Genomic DNA, 15,777 nt, shown 5'->3' with positions numbered 1-15,777 from the left:
TTATACTATGTGTATAAATATAGGATAGATGATTTATATGTCTGCTTATGTTAAATGCAAAGATTGTCCATCTGTCATGCAAAACCTGCGAACTTACCTGGAAACTTTATCTTGATCTCAATTGAGAGTTTACACCATGGCACATGTAACGCTACCTATGAATTGGGCATGCAGGCTACCTTGGCCACGTAATTTGGCTTTGGGTCCTTCTCACAGCAAGCAAGCGGCTGAGGCTAACCGGAAAGAAACAGTGGTGTGGGCATGCAGCATTGCTGATAAAGAACCACCGCGATCTTTGCTGATAGTGATGCACATGGCACAGACTGCCTGATCGAATTCATCTCAATGCCAGTACAATCCTAGCACAACTGAAAGTCACACACAACCAAAGAATTGGAAGAACAGGCTTCACATCCTTTGAGAGATAGCATGATGTATGTGACATAAATATATATACGTATGTGACATAAATATATATATACGCATGCTAAGGAGATGCAGATGAATCCTTGCAGCTGCTGCTACGGCACTGCGTGATCTGCATGTTGCGCTGCGCAGCGATCTATTAAAAGCCTGTACAGCAGCTGCTTCTGCCGAGCTACGTGTTCTGTATGTCACGCTGTGTGATGGTCATTTAAAAGCCTGGACAGCAGCTGTCCTTTTGTCTCACTTCCATCTCTCCTGGGACGTTAAAGTGTCTTCAATAAATTGTTTGTAATTAGGGTGTGACGTGCATGAAGTCTTGCGGGACTTCAAAGTGTCTCCCCGAGATGATCACGTCTTGACCCACGATTTTTTTAATATTGTGACAACTCAAGGGGGCGTGCCAGCCACCCAGCCCGACACGGACAGACACCAGAAGCACAGTTATAAAAACAAATAAATGTTTTATTTCTTCACCTGTGGGCAACGCCTTCCTCGTTTCCCACATGCCCAACACTATCTATCTATCAACATAGATATAGACATAGATATATAGAGAGACAAGGTATATATTTGTATATGTATAACTTCACTATCTGAATAATGTTTTAATGCTATTGTACATTCCATCTAACAACATTTTTCGGCTTGCTGATTTCTGAGTGCTGTGAAAACAGTGAGAAATAATCATTTGGTGTAATTGTTAGCTTTTTAAAAATTGTTTTGTGTCAAAATATTTAATGTTTTGTTTACGTTAGAAAACAAAAAAATATTATTTTGAACCTCTTGTAATTACTGTTCTTTTATTGAATTGGGATTTCTAAAATATGCATTAGCTGTACTTCAGAGAAGATAGCCATTTATTGTAGGAAGGAGAGAAATCCATCCAAATTATTATGTAGAGCGTGTAGCAGTCAGTGATTTAGATAAGCACCAGAATGTATTTTTTATGGGTCCCTTCTATAACATTTACCATTCCCCGACATGTTACAATTGTTTAAATATTCCTGTGGGTATAACTGTGGATAGTTAAGTGACATTGCCCATAGTCAGTCAGTCAGTCAAACAATGACTGAGAGGGTTTTGTTAACTTAGTGTGTAATGTGAGTTAACATTTGCTTTTGCAACTAGAATGACTGATTTTCATGTAGCAATAAAGTATCATTGACTGGATAAGAATAATAACTTTTTTTATGGCTAGATAATGTATTCGGCCTAAAGATCCGGACCTGAGGGACATAATGTTGAAGCTGTCAAACAACTTTTTAGCTAGTGTTTATGCTTCTTACATGAAAAATATACCGGAACTTGATATTGACTACGGTTTTTATTGCTTCTTTCACTAAGCAAACAGACTTTAAACTTGTATAATGGGTATCTTGAGTTTATGTGGTTTTATTGTGTTTCAATATAATTCTCTAATTTTAGTTATATTTAAATAGTTGGAAACTGATGTGCAGAAGAGATCACAGCACATCATATCTATCTAGCTAATGCTACTAATGTTGTTCCTTTGCAGTGGTTGAGCAGTATGTAACTTCTGTTATATTTGTAGGTGCTGCCATTGAGGAGCAGAAGACCACTCTGACCCGTGAATTGAATGGCCTTCGGCATACACATAACAAGGTCAGTTAGTGTTGCACATCTCAAAAGGTATGATTTCTTTAAATAGTTGTTCTTGTTTCCCTGGTTTTACTTTATAGCCTTTAATGGAAGCAGCTTTTTGTTTCATAATTTTTTCATTTACTGTGCTGAAACCTTGTATTTCTTTGTGTTTTCTGTACAGTTGCTACGTAATTATCGAGATCTTTTGGATCAAAAGGCAGCAGCTACTGAGAAGATTCCACCATCGCCATCTCCTTACAGGTCAGAGTTCTGAAAAGCTTGGTGGTGTTTGTTCTAATATGTACACGTAATAATCATATCTCAGGCCTGTTTTATCAATTTTTACTGCACAGAGAGCACAGACATACTTTGGAATCTGAGGGAGAGATGGATCATGGTTATTCAGAATCTATCAGTACTCCTTTGCAGGTAATACCTTTGGCCCATATACTAATTTGTTTGAATATTCTGCAGTTGACAGCTTTTTTTGTAGATTTGTTACAAGTGTCCTATAAGAAACCAGTTCCTATAGATCATGTAAAATGGCATTTAATTAAGCATTTTGTTCCGTATGAAATTCTCAGGAAGCAAGTGAATTAAAATGAACCACAAATACAGAAACTTACATTTTTATGTATATACTGTAACATAGCAGCAGTATGCATTTACATTATTTGAATCTCAAAGACAAGTTGATTAATTTATGAGATCAAATCTTGCTAGATGTAGTCTAATTAAATAAGTTCAATGTGTAAAATTTAAATTAATTAAGAAACTGACTAGAATTAAAGCATGCAGCTGCCATAATGCTATACTGTCATTGTTTGTCTGTGGTCTTCAGGTTGATCCTTCTTCTGATATTTCCCAAAACAAGCCAGTAGAATCCACGGTTAAAATGAGTGAGCAACAAGAGGAGATTGGTGAGGATGAGAAGCTGAACACTCTTATCCTGTCTCCTATTGATGACATTATTAGATCTACACCTGAGCTTACTTTTTCACAGAACATGGTGGATACAAGGTGAGTGAGAATAATATTAGATGTTTTATGTCTATTTTATCGTTTCTGTCTAAAGGTTATTCGTTCCTTTTTATTAGCACCCCTGACAGATTCCAGGCTCAACAGGATGATCCTGATCCCGATCCCAGGAATATGGAATCTGTTTTTGCTGAACTTTCTGGAGTTGGACTTAACTTTGTTGAAGATGTGGATCTGGGAGCCAGCCTTCAAGGTAAAAAGCTATTCATTGTTCTAATAGGGAGGTATGACTAGTTGAATGTTGAACTCCCGGGAATATTTTGAGAAATGTAGAGTTCGGATCAATGGTTGTCAAGGAGAGAGATTAATTCCTTTCATTGAATATTTAATGTCATGGATTGAGACTGTTTTATTTTCAATGAAAGTACCATTGTTTCCAGATATACCGACACCCTGTCTAAGTCCACATTCTTTCTGTCATGATGGGCTCTAGCCTCACACAACCCTTCTATTGGAATAAGCAATTTTAGAAAATGATTGAGTAAATGATTGTGGGTGATATTTTTTTTATAAAGTATAGTTTAGAACATCAGAACAATTGTGGTGAGAACAGGCCATCCCATCCAACAAGCTTGGCTGTCCTTTCCACGTACATCTATCTATTATAAAAGAAAATCTTGAGATGAGATTATTTCCACGATATTTTTTCAAGTCCTGTGAGACGAGACTATTGCCAAGAGATTTTTTCAAGTACCGCCCTCCTCTCAACCATTTACGGTTAACGGCCCACACCCATGGTCCTCTCACCTCTCATTCTTGTGAATGATTTTGTCAGACACAGTTCCTGTATTCTCAGCTTTTATAAATTTTTATGTTTTCTTCACTTTTAAGTTCCCAATAAAAGACTTATGTCCAAAATTTAATGAAGAATTTCATCCAGAATGGTCATCAACAGAAGAATGAGTACACGGGCAATCCTAGCACCGAGAAACGATGAAGTCAAATGAATTAACGCAAAAATTGTCGATCGGTTACTTGGCAAATTGGTTAAATGCGTATTAAAAGACTACACTGAAACAGTTGGTGGTGATTGTGCAGAAAATTAAAACATCAACTTACAATATCCCGTAGAATATCTACAACTGTTAACACCGTCCGGTCTTCCACTGCACAAATTACTGTTGAAAAAAGGATGTATCGTAATGTTATTGCTTCATTTATGACTGAGTGATGGGCTATGCAATAGGACAAGATTAGTTATATTCAAAATTGGTCGAATAATTCTGACATGTAAAATTCCAGCAGGTGACAAGAAAGGTAATGTAGTACATCTTCCATGGAAAACATTTGACACCAAAGGAGATCTTGATCTGCCATTCGTATAAAAAACGCTTACAGTTTCCCGCTAGAATAGCTTTTGCTATGACAATTAACAAATCACAGGGACAAACATTTAAAAAAGTCGGTTTATTTATTAGAGAGAAATAAACGGTATTCAATTACGGGCAGTTACACGTTGCGTTGTCACGATGCAACTCCAAACAAGGAATCAAAATTCCAAATATTGTTTTTACTTAAGTTGTACAGTAAAAGTGTAAGTTTAAAAAGTATTTTTGTGTTCATTTCAAAGCCAAACAGAACGAAAACATATAATGCAACGAATACCTCTAACGCAACATGAAACATTATTTCTTTTCAATTTATTACGTTTTACTATTTTTTACTTTGATTAATTACTTGCTGTAATGTAAAATAGTTAGGTCTATTATACATATGTAACAATTCCCATGAAAATAACAATCTGTTTAAATTGTACATCCGCTTCCCCATATGTGAGCAGCAGAACTGCAAAGTGGCTTGTGCGTAGCACCCTCACAGGGGCTGTGCCCCCTAGTTTTCTATAGGGTGGTCCAGATCTAATTATGCAATTTTCATTACGCTATAACTTAAGTTTATTACATAGAAAATCACCCGAAAAATCCTGGACCATCGAGAAGTGTGCGAACTGACGACATGAAGAATCGTCTTCGTGCCGAACTGGAATCGTCCCCGCATAAATCAAAGTCATCCAAACAATCTGGATCTGCATAATTAGATCTGGACCACCCTGTAAAATGACATCAAGTCGAGATTTAAAGGTCCCTAAAAAATGTCCACCACTCCGCCACACTATTTGGTAATTTATTACATGTGTCTATGGTTCTTTGAATGAAGAAAGTATTTCTTACATTTGTTTGAAATTTGCCATTGAACAAGTTGTTCTTTTTGCAGAATTTATTTCAATGTAACAGCTGCAATTCACTGTGCTAATTCCTTTCATAATTTTAAACACTTTGGTCCTGTCAATTTTTTCCATTTGCTTAATCTGTAAGGTTTAACTTCAATTTCTCCTCATAGCTCATACCTCTTAGTCGTGGAATCGGCCTAATCTCTCTTCTCTGGACTTTCTCTAGTGCTGCAGCATCTCTTTTTGTAATATGGAGACCAAAACTGTACACAGTACTCCAGGTGAGGCCTCACTAATGCAATGTATAACTTAAGCATAACCTCCCTTGACTTCTTGTCCATACCTCATGTTACATAGCCAACATCTTTTATTAGCCTTCTTGATCACTTCTGTACACTGTGTGGATGAAGTAATGAGGCTACTATGACTCCTATATCCTTTCCATAAGTAGCACTGTGAAGTTTAGACCTCCCATTGTTTATTCAAATTTAACATTTCTAATTCCTACTTGTAACACTTACATTAAATTCCATCTGCCACAAATGTAACTAAGCCTGTGTGCTGTCCAAGTCCCTTTATAACAATGTAGCTGATTCTTCATTATCTGCCCTTTCACCTAGTTGGGTAACGTCAACTCACTTGCTATTTATATACTTATCCAGATCTAAAAATATCCTATGCACTTCTCTGATTGTATCTTTTTGTTGCTTCTTCATAGAATTACAGCATATTAGTAAAACACGACCTCATCTGAACCCATGTTGACTGTTCACAAACATTCCTGTTCTCACCATGTGATGGATGCTGAATCATTTCCTTAATAATTATGCCCATTAATTTACCCATGATGCATGTTAAGCTCTGTGGCTTATAGTTACTTGGATCTGTCCAGTGACATTTTTATGTAAGGTAGTAGGTACTGTATAATATTTGCTGTTTCCCAGTCCTTAGGAATTTCCCCAGTACACTGACCTTCTCTAAGGATTTATAGATGCATTCACTTAAATATTTTTGATTTAATTTGGTGTTTACTGGAATCGAGACTGAGTTTTTTCTAGAATTGACAGGAGTTAAATAAAATGCATTAATTGTGTTGAAATAAACCCAATGGCAACAGAAAAGAAAATGAATACAAGTCAACACTTTCACTTGGAGTGCCTTTATTGTTACATTGTTAAAACATGTTGATGTAGAATTTCAAATAGAAGTAGAGTGTAATATTGTTTAGTGTTTTAGAGGTAAACCCGCCTTTGTCTTGAGGAGCTCTAGTGGCTGCACATTTTCACTGCAACCAACATGATAATCAGAGATAAATTAAGGTATCAATTGGCCTTGTTCATATGTTCTTAAGCCATTTTGTCCTTGTGCTTAAACCTCTTTTCATATGACTTTGAAATATAATGTTGTGACATAAAGAAGGATGGAAAAGCCTTTAGCAAATTGGAATTACACCACCAGCACATTGGCCCATTTACTGATTATGAGCAATTCACCGACCATTGAAGCATGTATTGTATGTTACATTGACTACAAACAGAAGTGTGTGCTGATAAAATATCCTGACTGTACTGCAAAGGTCAACAAGCTTTTCCCTGATAAAAGAACCAGTGCTACTGGTGATTTCATGAAGTGTAGTGACAACAAAAAATGTAGTATGTTGATCTCCAGCCCCAATCAACCCAAGTGTCACTTGTTTGCATATGGTGAGTAATGATTAACGTCAGTGATGATGGTTTTTGAATGACTTAATTTATGTAAGAAAGCAAGGTTGGCAACCTGTCTCTGTGGCTCTCAAAGTGTGGTTCACAGACCACTTGAGATTCACAAGCGTGACTCCGGTAGTCATCAAGGTAATGCTCCTTGTAGGAGAGCGACATGACTTTTTAAATTGCTCAGATATGTCAGTTTATTGAGATATTTACTTACAAAAACCAGGTGCAACCCAGCGTCTGTACTACACAATGAACTTGGGGCCATGAGGAAGTGGTCTGGAAGTACCACACTGGAGCAATTTATCTGAATTTCTTGCCAACAGTTAAGTGTAATGCTTCATTATCTTTGCTGCAAGAGGTCGGCACGAAGACGATTCATGAATTTACCTTAAGAGAAATTATTTTCCACTTTTACATGTCAGAGAGACACTCCTGACGGCAAAACAAATCCCTAGTGCAAGTTAATGAAAGACTAACAGAGTTGTGACCTCATCCAGGAACTCGCCATCACGTCAGCTGCTGTGTACATACAGGTGGCCTTCAATGTAGAATTCAACTCTCTGTTGTGTACCACCTTTAAAAAAAATATGGTTAAGGAATATTAACCACAACTAGCCATGGACTTTCCAAAACCAAGGAAATAGTCCATCAGTCGAGTGAATGTTTACATTGCTTGAGTTGGAACCGATTGTTGAAGATTGTAGCTGCCACAAGCCTATCTAGGCTCACTTTCAAACTGTATGATGTTGTAAAATGTTAAAAGACATGTATTTTGTGGATACTACCAATATAGGGACTTACAATTTATTACTATTACTATTTTAAGCTTTTTTTAAGAGAATATTTAATAGATAAAAATGCAATGTCTGTGTTTTTGAAGTAAAATAACAAAAATGAATAATTCTCCAAATTTCAAAACCGTTAAAGCTCGGCCCACAATGAATATTATATCATTCATTCATTTTCCATCTTGTTATGGTATCATGAAGTGCGTTTGAGGTATCTTTAACTGCACAAGAAGTTATTTTCTAATCTAAGACTGCAATCCAATACCTTAAGATATATATTCAGATATTTCAAAATGTTTTTTTGTTTTTTTTTTTTTAATTTCAGATATCTCAAATGTGAGTCAATGTGAAGATACTGTATATAAAATATATTTTTGAATATCTCATATTTCCTGATAATTTTTAAATTGGAGGGTTTCCTCCATTTGAGATATAGTAAAATATATTTGAAGATCTCTCTGAATATACTTTAAGACATATTTTAAAAGATCTGAGTTTATTTCAAGACCGTGAGCTTTGTTTTATTGTTTTTAGTGTAGAATTCTGAGAACAAACTGGGTTGTGAAGTGAAGAGAAAGTACTCTTTTCTGGCATGTAAATCACAGCTTGACATTACATTCTAGTGTTGCATCATTTTGGGTTCTATCTTTTCCAATTTTATCTAATCCACTTTTATTTTGTGGCTATGTGTCATCGGTATTGCCTTGCCAACTCTCACTCACTATCCAAAACCAGCAGTGCAGCTAATTTGGATTTAAAGGATATTCATATCCCACAGGCATCAGCCTAACAAAAAGCCAATTATCTGTTCTGGAAGCAAGTTACTTCAATAAGAAAGTTATGTCAACGAAGAACAAAAAAATAGAAATGAATATGTTCCATGCGTACTTTCCTACTTGGTAAGTGACAATTGAAAGGCAGGTGCATGTCCACTAAGTTTCATTGTTTTAGTAGCCCATCACATATTTCTGGTAGTTCCTTGGCTTTGGATCTAATTATATACTAGTATTCTGCAGTGGGCTGGCGCCCTGTCTAGGATTTGTTCCTGCCTTGTGCCCTGTGTTGGCAGGGATTGGCTCCAGAAGACCCTGGTGACCCTGATGTTAGGATATAGCTGGTTGGATGATGACTGACATATACTAGTACAGTATTTCAATGATGTTGGCATGAGCAACAATCAAAATATCACTCGCAACAGGCTGGAGTCCTTTATGTTGATTAAATTAAGAAGCAGAGATGCGATCTTACATATGCATCAGAGATCTCTGCACATTTCTTGCCATTGCAGTAGTTGGAAAATGAAAGCATTTAAATTAAAGCCCTGTTAAGTCGTTCAGACCTCTGCTTGGGTAAGGTGGAATTCTGGAAAAACAGTAGCATCCCGTTTTTAGACATATTCTTGGTTATCTGTTTGTGAAATAAGAATTATGAGTAATTTTACAGTTTTGGATTTGCATTTTCAAGGCATTTGGTAAGTCTGAATTGTGTTTAAGTGGTAAAGTTTTACAACCTGTATGTTCTATCTTTTAGTGTGTTGGGTAATAAGGGTCAAAAGTAGATGTTAGTCGATTGCCTAATTCTAATTAATCGAATGGCTAGTTAGGATTCCTGTAGAAAATAGATTATTCAGTGGCCTTTCATTGCAGAGCCTATGAGAGAATACATTCTTGTGGAATAATTATCTAAATACAGTCAGACCTCCACATCCGTGGATTTAATCAAACATGGATTGAAAATATTAAAAACATTCCACAAAGCAAAATATGAATTTGCAGCATACCAAACAATACTCTGAATCCACGTGAATGAAGTGGCGTGTAGGAATACACTGTGGAACACCAACAACGTGGGGATTTTAAACCAGCAGAGGAGACTGGGTCGGGCAAACTCCATGAGGCTCAGTTATGTACGTGAAATAGAGGATCATTAACCTTGTTAAAATTTTTACTTCCACCTTAGCCAATCAATTGTGGCAGGGCCAGTGTGAGGACCTCACTAAACCATTCAGTTAGGAGGGTTTCCAGGTCCTGAAAATATTTCCAACCTAATGACAGCTAAAGACCTGCCTGGTGGTGCTGTTGATGATCAGTGGGAGTTTTGGTGTGCTTAAAATCTAGGTTAAGACCACCTTGATGTTTTGTCACTGTGGAGTCTTTTTTTTTTTTTTTTTTTTATTCCTCCTTCACAGTTTTGCTGCTATTAATGCAGATGTATGGGAATTAGTGGCCTAAGAGTTTTGAAAATAGCACAAATATCTACACACTGCCAAATGCAAAAATGTTTTCCCAACAAAACACTTCCAAAAATAGCCCAATTTGGTGTGAAAAAACCCACATCTGGCAGTCTTGTCAGTAAGTAGTACAGTAATCAATGCAAGCTCAAAGGCCTAAATGTTCATTTATACTTGACACATTCACGTCATACTAGGGTGCGCATGAAGTAAAATTCATCATCATTCCTGGCACGCAGATCCTTGCGTTGGAAACCGCCTGCCTCCAGAATTTTGTCAGTGGCAACTTGGAAGTTGTTTGCCTTTAAAAAATGTAACTACTTTCTTCTAGGAATGTCTTGTTTCTGTAGTAAACTGATTTTTTTATGGGGCTTACCATGATTGGAACTATTAGTGATGGAACATTTCTACTTGATTGACAAACAAAAAAAATTGAGTACAAAGTTTGTCTTGTGTTGGTTCCTGTTTGTCTATCACCCAGTTTTGTCTGATTGTTATTGTATATCTTTATTTAATTTAATTGGTGGAGTTTGCAATATCTTACTTTAAAAAAAAAAAAAAAAAATTTCAATGATTAATACCTTTTACATTTTTTGAACTACTATCTGAGACTGTGTTTGGTACTGTATTATTAACTTAATTCTGGAACCAAAGAAACACTGACTCCATTATTCATGCAGAAAGTGAGTTGCATTTGGAATTATCTGGAAAGCTTATGCAGTTTAGAAGATGATGGTGCATTTTGACATTTGATTTCTTTGCATCGGTTTTTCCTCTTTGTAATTCACAAATGGTGTCATGTTCATGAAAAAATTGACTTCATTGTTAAGTTATTCCTACATATTCCTACTTTCCAACATATTTTGAGCATTTTTGGAAAGATAAGTGTCTGTAACTGTATGCATCTGTTATCTGTGGTAAAAACAAAAAAACTTTTGTGGACACTAACTCAAGAATGAATTGACTGATTCTCATGAAATATTTTGGACAACTTGCAGTCATTAGTCTTAAGAGCTGATTAGATTTTTGGGTAAGTTCCAGCTATTCATCTTCGAGCTTTTAAGTTCACAGTTTTTAAAGCCAGTGCCAACAACAACTAAACCACTACTCATAAGTTCACAAAAGTTGGCCTTTTCATTTACAACTGTGAAAGAAAGACTTTTCAGAATTTTGAATTCAGTCCAGAGCTTGAGGTTTTGGCTTTTTAAGTTCAATATTTTCTAATCCAGTGGTCTCCACAGCTAGACTGTGAGACAAAGAAACATTGGTTATATTCAAAGCATTTGTTCAATTAGAACTTAAGAACATAAGAAATTTGGCTAATGAGAGGAGACCTTTTAGTTCGTCTAGCCCAGGGGTGGGCAAAGTTGTTCCTGGAGGGCCGCAGTGGCTGCAGGTTTTTGTTCCAACCCAGTGGCCTAATAAGAAGCACTTATTGCTCAAGTAACACTTCTGCTTCATTTTAGTTGTCTCGGTCATTAAGATTTTGAATCCTTATTCCTTATTTTAGTCTTAAACAGCTGTTGTCTCAGTTTTTAATTGTTCCTTATTAGCAAAAAGATGCAAGTGGCAAAAGAAAGCAGCAGTTCTCCATTTAGCTTCTTACCATTTACACCTGTGTGTATTTAGCGTGTACTGTTTGGTTTAATTAAATACTTGGAAGAAAAGTGAAGAGAAAAAAGTGAAGGACTGAGAATTACTCCTTCGTTTCAGACTCCAAATCATTTGGATGATACCCTTAGAAAAGGAAAAAAAATCTAGGATGTGAGAATAACCTGACCTGGCAGAGTTAAAGCACTAACAAGCCATGCAGTTTAATTATCAGCAAGGATTGTTTTCTAATTAAGCAGCTGGGTTGGATCAAAAACCTGTAGCTACTGTGGCCCTCCAGGTCTGACTTTGCCCACCCCGATCTAGCCCATTTGATGTGAATATATATATTTGTTGGTTGAAAGGTACTTTTTTGTTTAAAAATATTTTACTACTTCAAGGTTTGAACTCCACCTTTAGTTTATGATTTGTGTAATGAAAGATGTGGGTTTCTGTGCTTTCTCTTCTAATTTTTAACATTTATCTCCAGACATATCTCTTTTACATGCACCCCAACCCATATTCGTCCCTGTTATCTGTCAAGACCTTGAGTTATAGTGGTAATTAAAATGGCATCCCTGCCAAAATCTAAAATATCTCTCAAGAATTAATAGAATGGTTAGACTGAAAGCCACAAGGTAAGGTCAAGGACCAGAACTGGGAAGCCCTATACATATGAGATTAGGTTTCACCAGTTGATGTTAAAAATGTACAGTACTTGTGTACTAAACAGAGGACAGCGAATCTCTCTCTCTCTCTCTCTCTATCTCTATCTCTATCTATATCTATATATATATATATATCTATATCTATATCTAATATATCTCCATCCATCCATTTCCTAACACGGGGGTTCTGCTGGAGCCAATCCCAGCCAACACAGGGCACAAGGCAGGAACCAATCCTGGGCAGGGTGCCAACATATGGATTTTATATATATAAAAATAGCAGCAGACCCGGAAGGAGGAGATGGACGTACAGCCCCTATAAAAATAGAGCGTTCACGTCCCGGATATCCACACCCAGTGGGATGCCAGCAGGGCATGCTGAGTAATGTAGTCTGGCAGGGCAGCCTTGCTGGGGTCATGGGGTGCCCCAATAGGGCATTCCAGGGAAACAAGCCCCCTACTCTAATAATGGACTTCTGTGTGACCCGGAAGTACTTCATCAGGCAATCACCCTGGCACCGGAAGCACTCCAGGGTCTGTAATGTTATTCAGGCGAGTCGGAGCTGGGTGGTAGAGAGGCAGCACTTGACTGGAGTAGGGCAATGCGGTGGTGACATAATTATTGTAGAAAGGGAGAAACCAGTTTTTTGTGCTTATGTAACACTTTTTTTGAGATATTTAAAATAAAACCTTTGTTTATTTTGATAAAGGGCTTTGTTTTTGCAATTGTGTTGGGGTTTGGGCAGGCTGATGCTCGGGTGTCAATCACAATATATAAATTCCAATTGTACATATGTATTTCTATAATATAAATTTCTGTAAATTTCTATTTTTTTTATCCCAATAAATGTTATGAATGCATCAAAAGACTTCTGTTTTCCTTTGTCATGTCGTCTGTCCGTTTAGTACACAAATACCAAATGTACTTTTGTTATTACTAGGTAGTTAAGTAAAATATGACATCTTTTCTTTCCTTGGTAATACTTACTGGTAGTGGATGGTTCAGACTTGTAAAATCTTTCATATAAATATCCTTTTGGAATATATATTTCAGTTCCACAAATAAAATTCACAAATAAGTTCACAGATTACTTCTGTGCTCTTTCACAAATTTGCACAGGGTTAGAATACAAATCTGCCGTCCATTTTATTACACCCACCCATCCTTTACAGAATTACAATGAACAGCAGAGAAGGGAGCAAGCCATGACAGGACACCGGTATTTTTCAGGACTTGCATGCACAGTTATAGTCGCAATAAGAAATGGTTAATTTGAAATTGCCTTTTAGCCTACATATTTTTGAGAGGTGAGAGGAAACCAGAGTACTTGGAAAGAAATCTTTGTGGACACGGGGAGAATATCCTAGCACCAGAGAGTGTTTGACTGGGCAAATAAACATACCTAAGTTCCTGAAGCTGGAAGGCAGTAGGCAGCTCTTATAACTGTAACACTATCCTGCAAGTGGTGTTGCTCCTGATAATTTACATTCTCTGGTGATTGGTACTTTAGATAGAGATTGTTGTTGTAAAATTTGATGGTTGGAATGATAATTCTTTTAAAGTTACTGTGAAGTGCAGAATCATGTATTTATGTACGTAAGCAGACCTGATGCTGCATGTTTTATGAAAAAAATTCAGGCAACCTAAAAACAACCTTTTGGCTTTTCTGACAATAGTTTGTTCTTGTGCTTTCTCTCTCTTTAGGTGTGAATAAACAGATAGAGGAAATTGTTTCTGAAAACAAGGACCTTAAACAGTATCAGTAAGTACAGTGCAGCATGTTTAATTTGAAAGACTTCTTCTAAATTCTGGGAGAGTGAATGCAATGTACAGTAAGAAATAATGTAAAAAATACTTAACTACAGGTGCTGTAGATGTTGTGTTGTTTCCAGTGTAGGAGTTTCCAAGGTATACTGCAAGTAAAATGTATACTAAAACAATATGCTAAATGTACAGTACACTAAAGACATACATTACAACAAGAAATTTAAATTATTTCATTATAGGGTAAAAGCAAGAAATTATAATAGTTCATGTTGTCTATAATAGTGTTATATTCATCTATTTTTGACTTTATTATTATTATTATATCCCTTAATATACGGTGGTCCTATAATTGCCTGTTTTTGTTATGTTTTATATATATATATATATATATATATATATATATATATATATATATATATATATATATATATATATATATATATATATATATATATATATATATAGTTAAATTATAACAGCTGTATGTAATAGTACTGTACAATAAAAAAAAGAGAAAAAAAACCCTGAATTATGCTACCTTTCAGTATAAAAATAGTTGGGAAAACTAAACTTGTTTGCCTGCATGACAGATATGCTTACATATTTTAAAAATATATAATGTGGAACACAATGATTAAGTCGTTCGTGATCTTCAAAGATACAGCCAACTTTTACAAAACATTTCCTTCTGTTATGCTGGCAAATGACACCACTCACAAAAAACGGGACCCGTGCTGCTGGTAGTGCTATTACTGCTATAAATAAAATCAAAATACAGTTGGTTTATTTTTATATAGCATTATACAATGTGAAACGAAAAGGTAAATGGTTAATGTTGTAAGTTGAAGGCATATACAGTATATATATATTATAGTGACAGTTTGCATCAGATTTTGAGAAATAAACTTCCAGGAATAAACAAACTTCAGAACAAAAAGAAGAGAGTTAGTTGAGGCGTTTTCCAGCTGTTTCCATGAAAATTTAGTAAGGGAGTTTTTAATGTACAACTGTAAATGTGGGTTTTGCACAATTTTAATGTAGACTAGACCATTTTAAATTTCTAATTTTTAATTAGTAGTTTTTGCTTGTTTATTTAGCAGATTTTTTTTTTCTTTCTAATAACATTCTCAAATCTGCCTGATTCAGTTTGGGGTCACGGGGACCAGCATCGGTCACAAAGCATTAACAAGCCCCACACTTGGGTGTCTCTACATCTTGGGACCCGAAGTTTAATCAGAAAGTTCAAAGAATAAGGCTATGCTTTTAAAAGAGAGCTTATAAAAAAGGAATTAAACCTGTGTCCAGCGCTTTCATGCACTAACTAAAACTTTAATGTTTGTAATCGGGTTTGTTTTATGTAGGAATGATAATATTTTATATCTCACAAGTCTCTGGGTAAAGTGGAAAAACTAAGCTGATTGCTTTACTTGTTAGATCAAAGCAAAGTGCTTTGGAGCTTAGCCATGCTGATTAATCAGATGCCCCAATGGGAAATAAAGATGTAGTACCTGTATTGTATCGTGATATAAGATAACAATATAGTTTAAAATATATTGTGATTATTTTCAAACAAACACATTTTACTCTGCATATTCTTAGCAAATAAGTATTGCCTAGGAGCCTGCAATGATAAATTTGGGGATAAGCACTTTAAGATCACACGAGGCATTCATGTATTTTAAATATTCCATATATAAATATTAGTCATATAAACAGAAAGAATCCATTCAAATAAAACTTTGTGTTACTGTTTTATCAACCCAAAGTATTGAGTAGAAACTTACTTTT

General features: G+C 35.8%; 1 protein-coding gene across 1 annotated transcript in view; it reads left to right on the top strand.

The window, feature by feature from the left end:
• si:dkey-17m8.1 (C-Jun-amino-terminal kinase-interacting protein 4) overlaps positions 1-15,777 on the top strand; it is a 60,447-nt gene that overhangs the window by 6,999 nt on the left and 37,671 nt on the right. The window contains exons 4-9 of the mRNA XM_039740928.1: positions 1,979-2,049; positions 2,210-2,289; positions 2,382-2,457; positions 2,870-3,048; positions 3,126-3,259; positions 13,927-13,984. Coding sequence (XP_039596862.1) covers positions 1,979-2,049; positions 2,210-2,289; positions 2,382-2,457; positions 2,870-3,048; positions 3,126-3,259; positions 13,927-13,984 — 598 coding nt within the window. The remainder of the gene's footprint in view (positions 1-1,978; positions 2,050-2,209; positions 2,290-2,381; positions 2,458-2,869; positions 3,049-3,125; positions 3,260-13,926; positions 13,985-15,777) is intronic.

This window comes from Polypterus senegalus, chromosome 18 (genome assembly GCF_016835505.1).
Source record: "Polypterus senegalus isolate Bchr_013 chromosome 18, ASM1683550v1, whole genome shotgun sequence".
Classification (NCBI taxonomy): domain Eukaryota; kingdom Metazoa; phylum Chordata; class Cladistia; order Polypteriformes; family Polypteridae; genus Polypterus; species Polypterus senegalus.
Note: the sequence above shows the minus strand (reverse complement) of the source record. Positions and strands in the feature narration are given on the sequence as shown.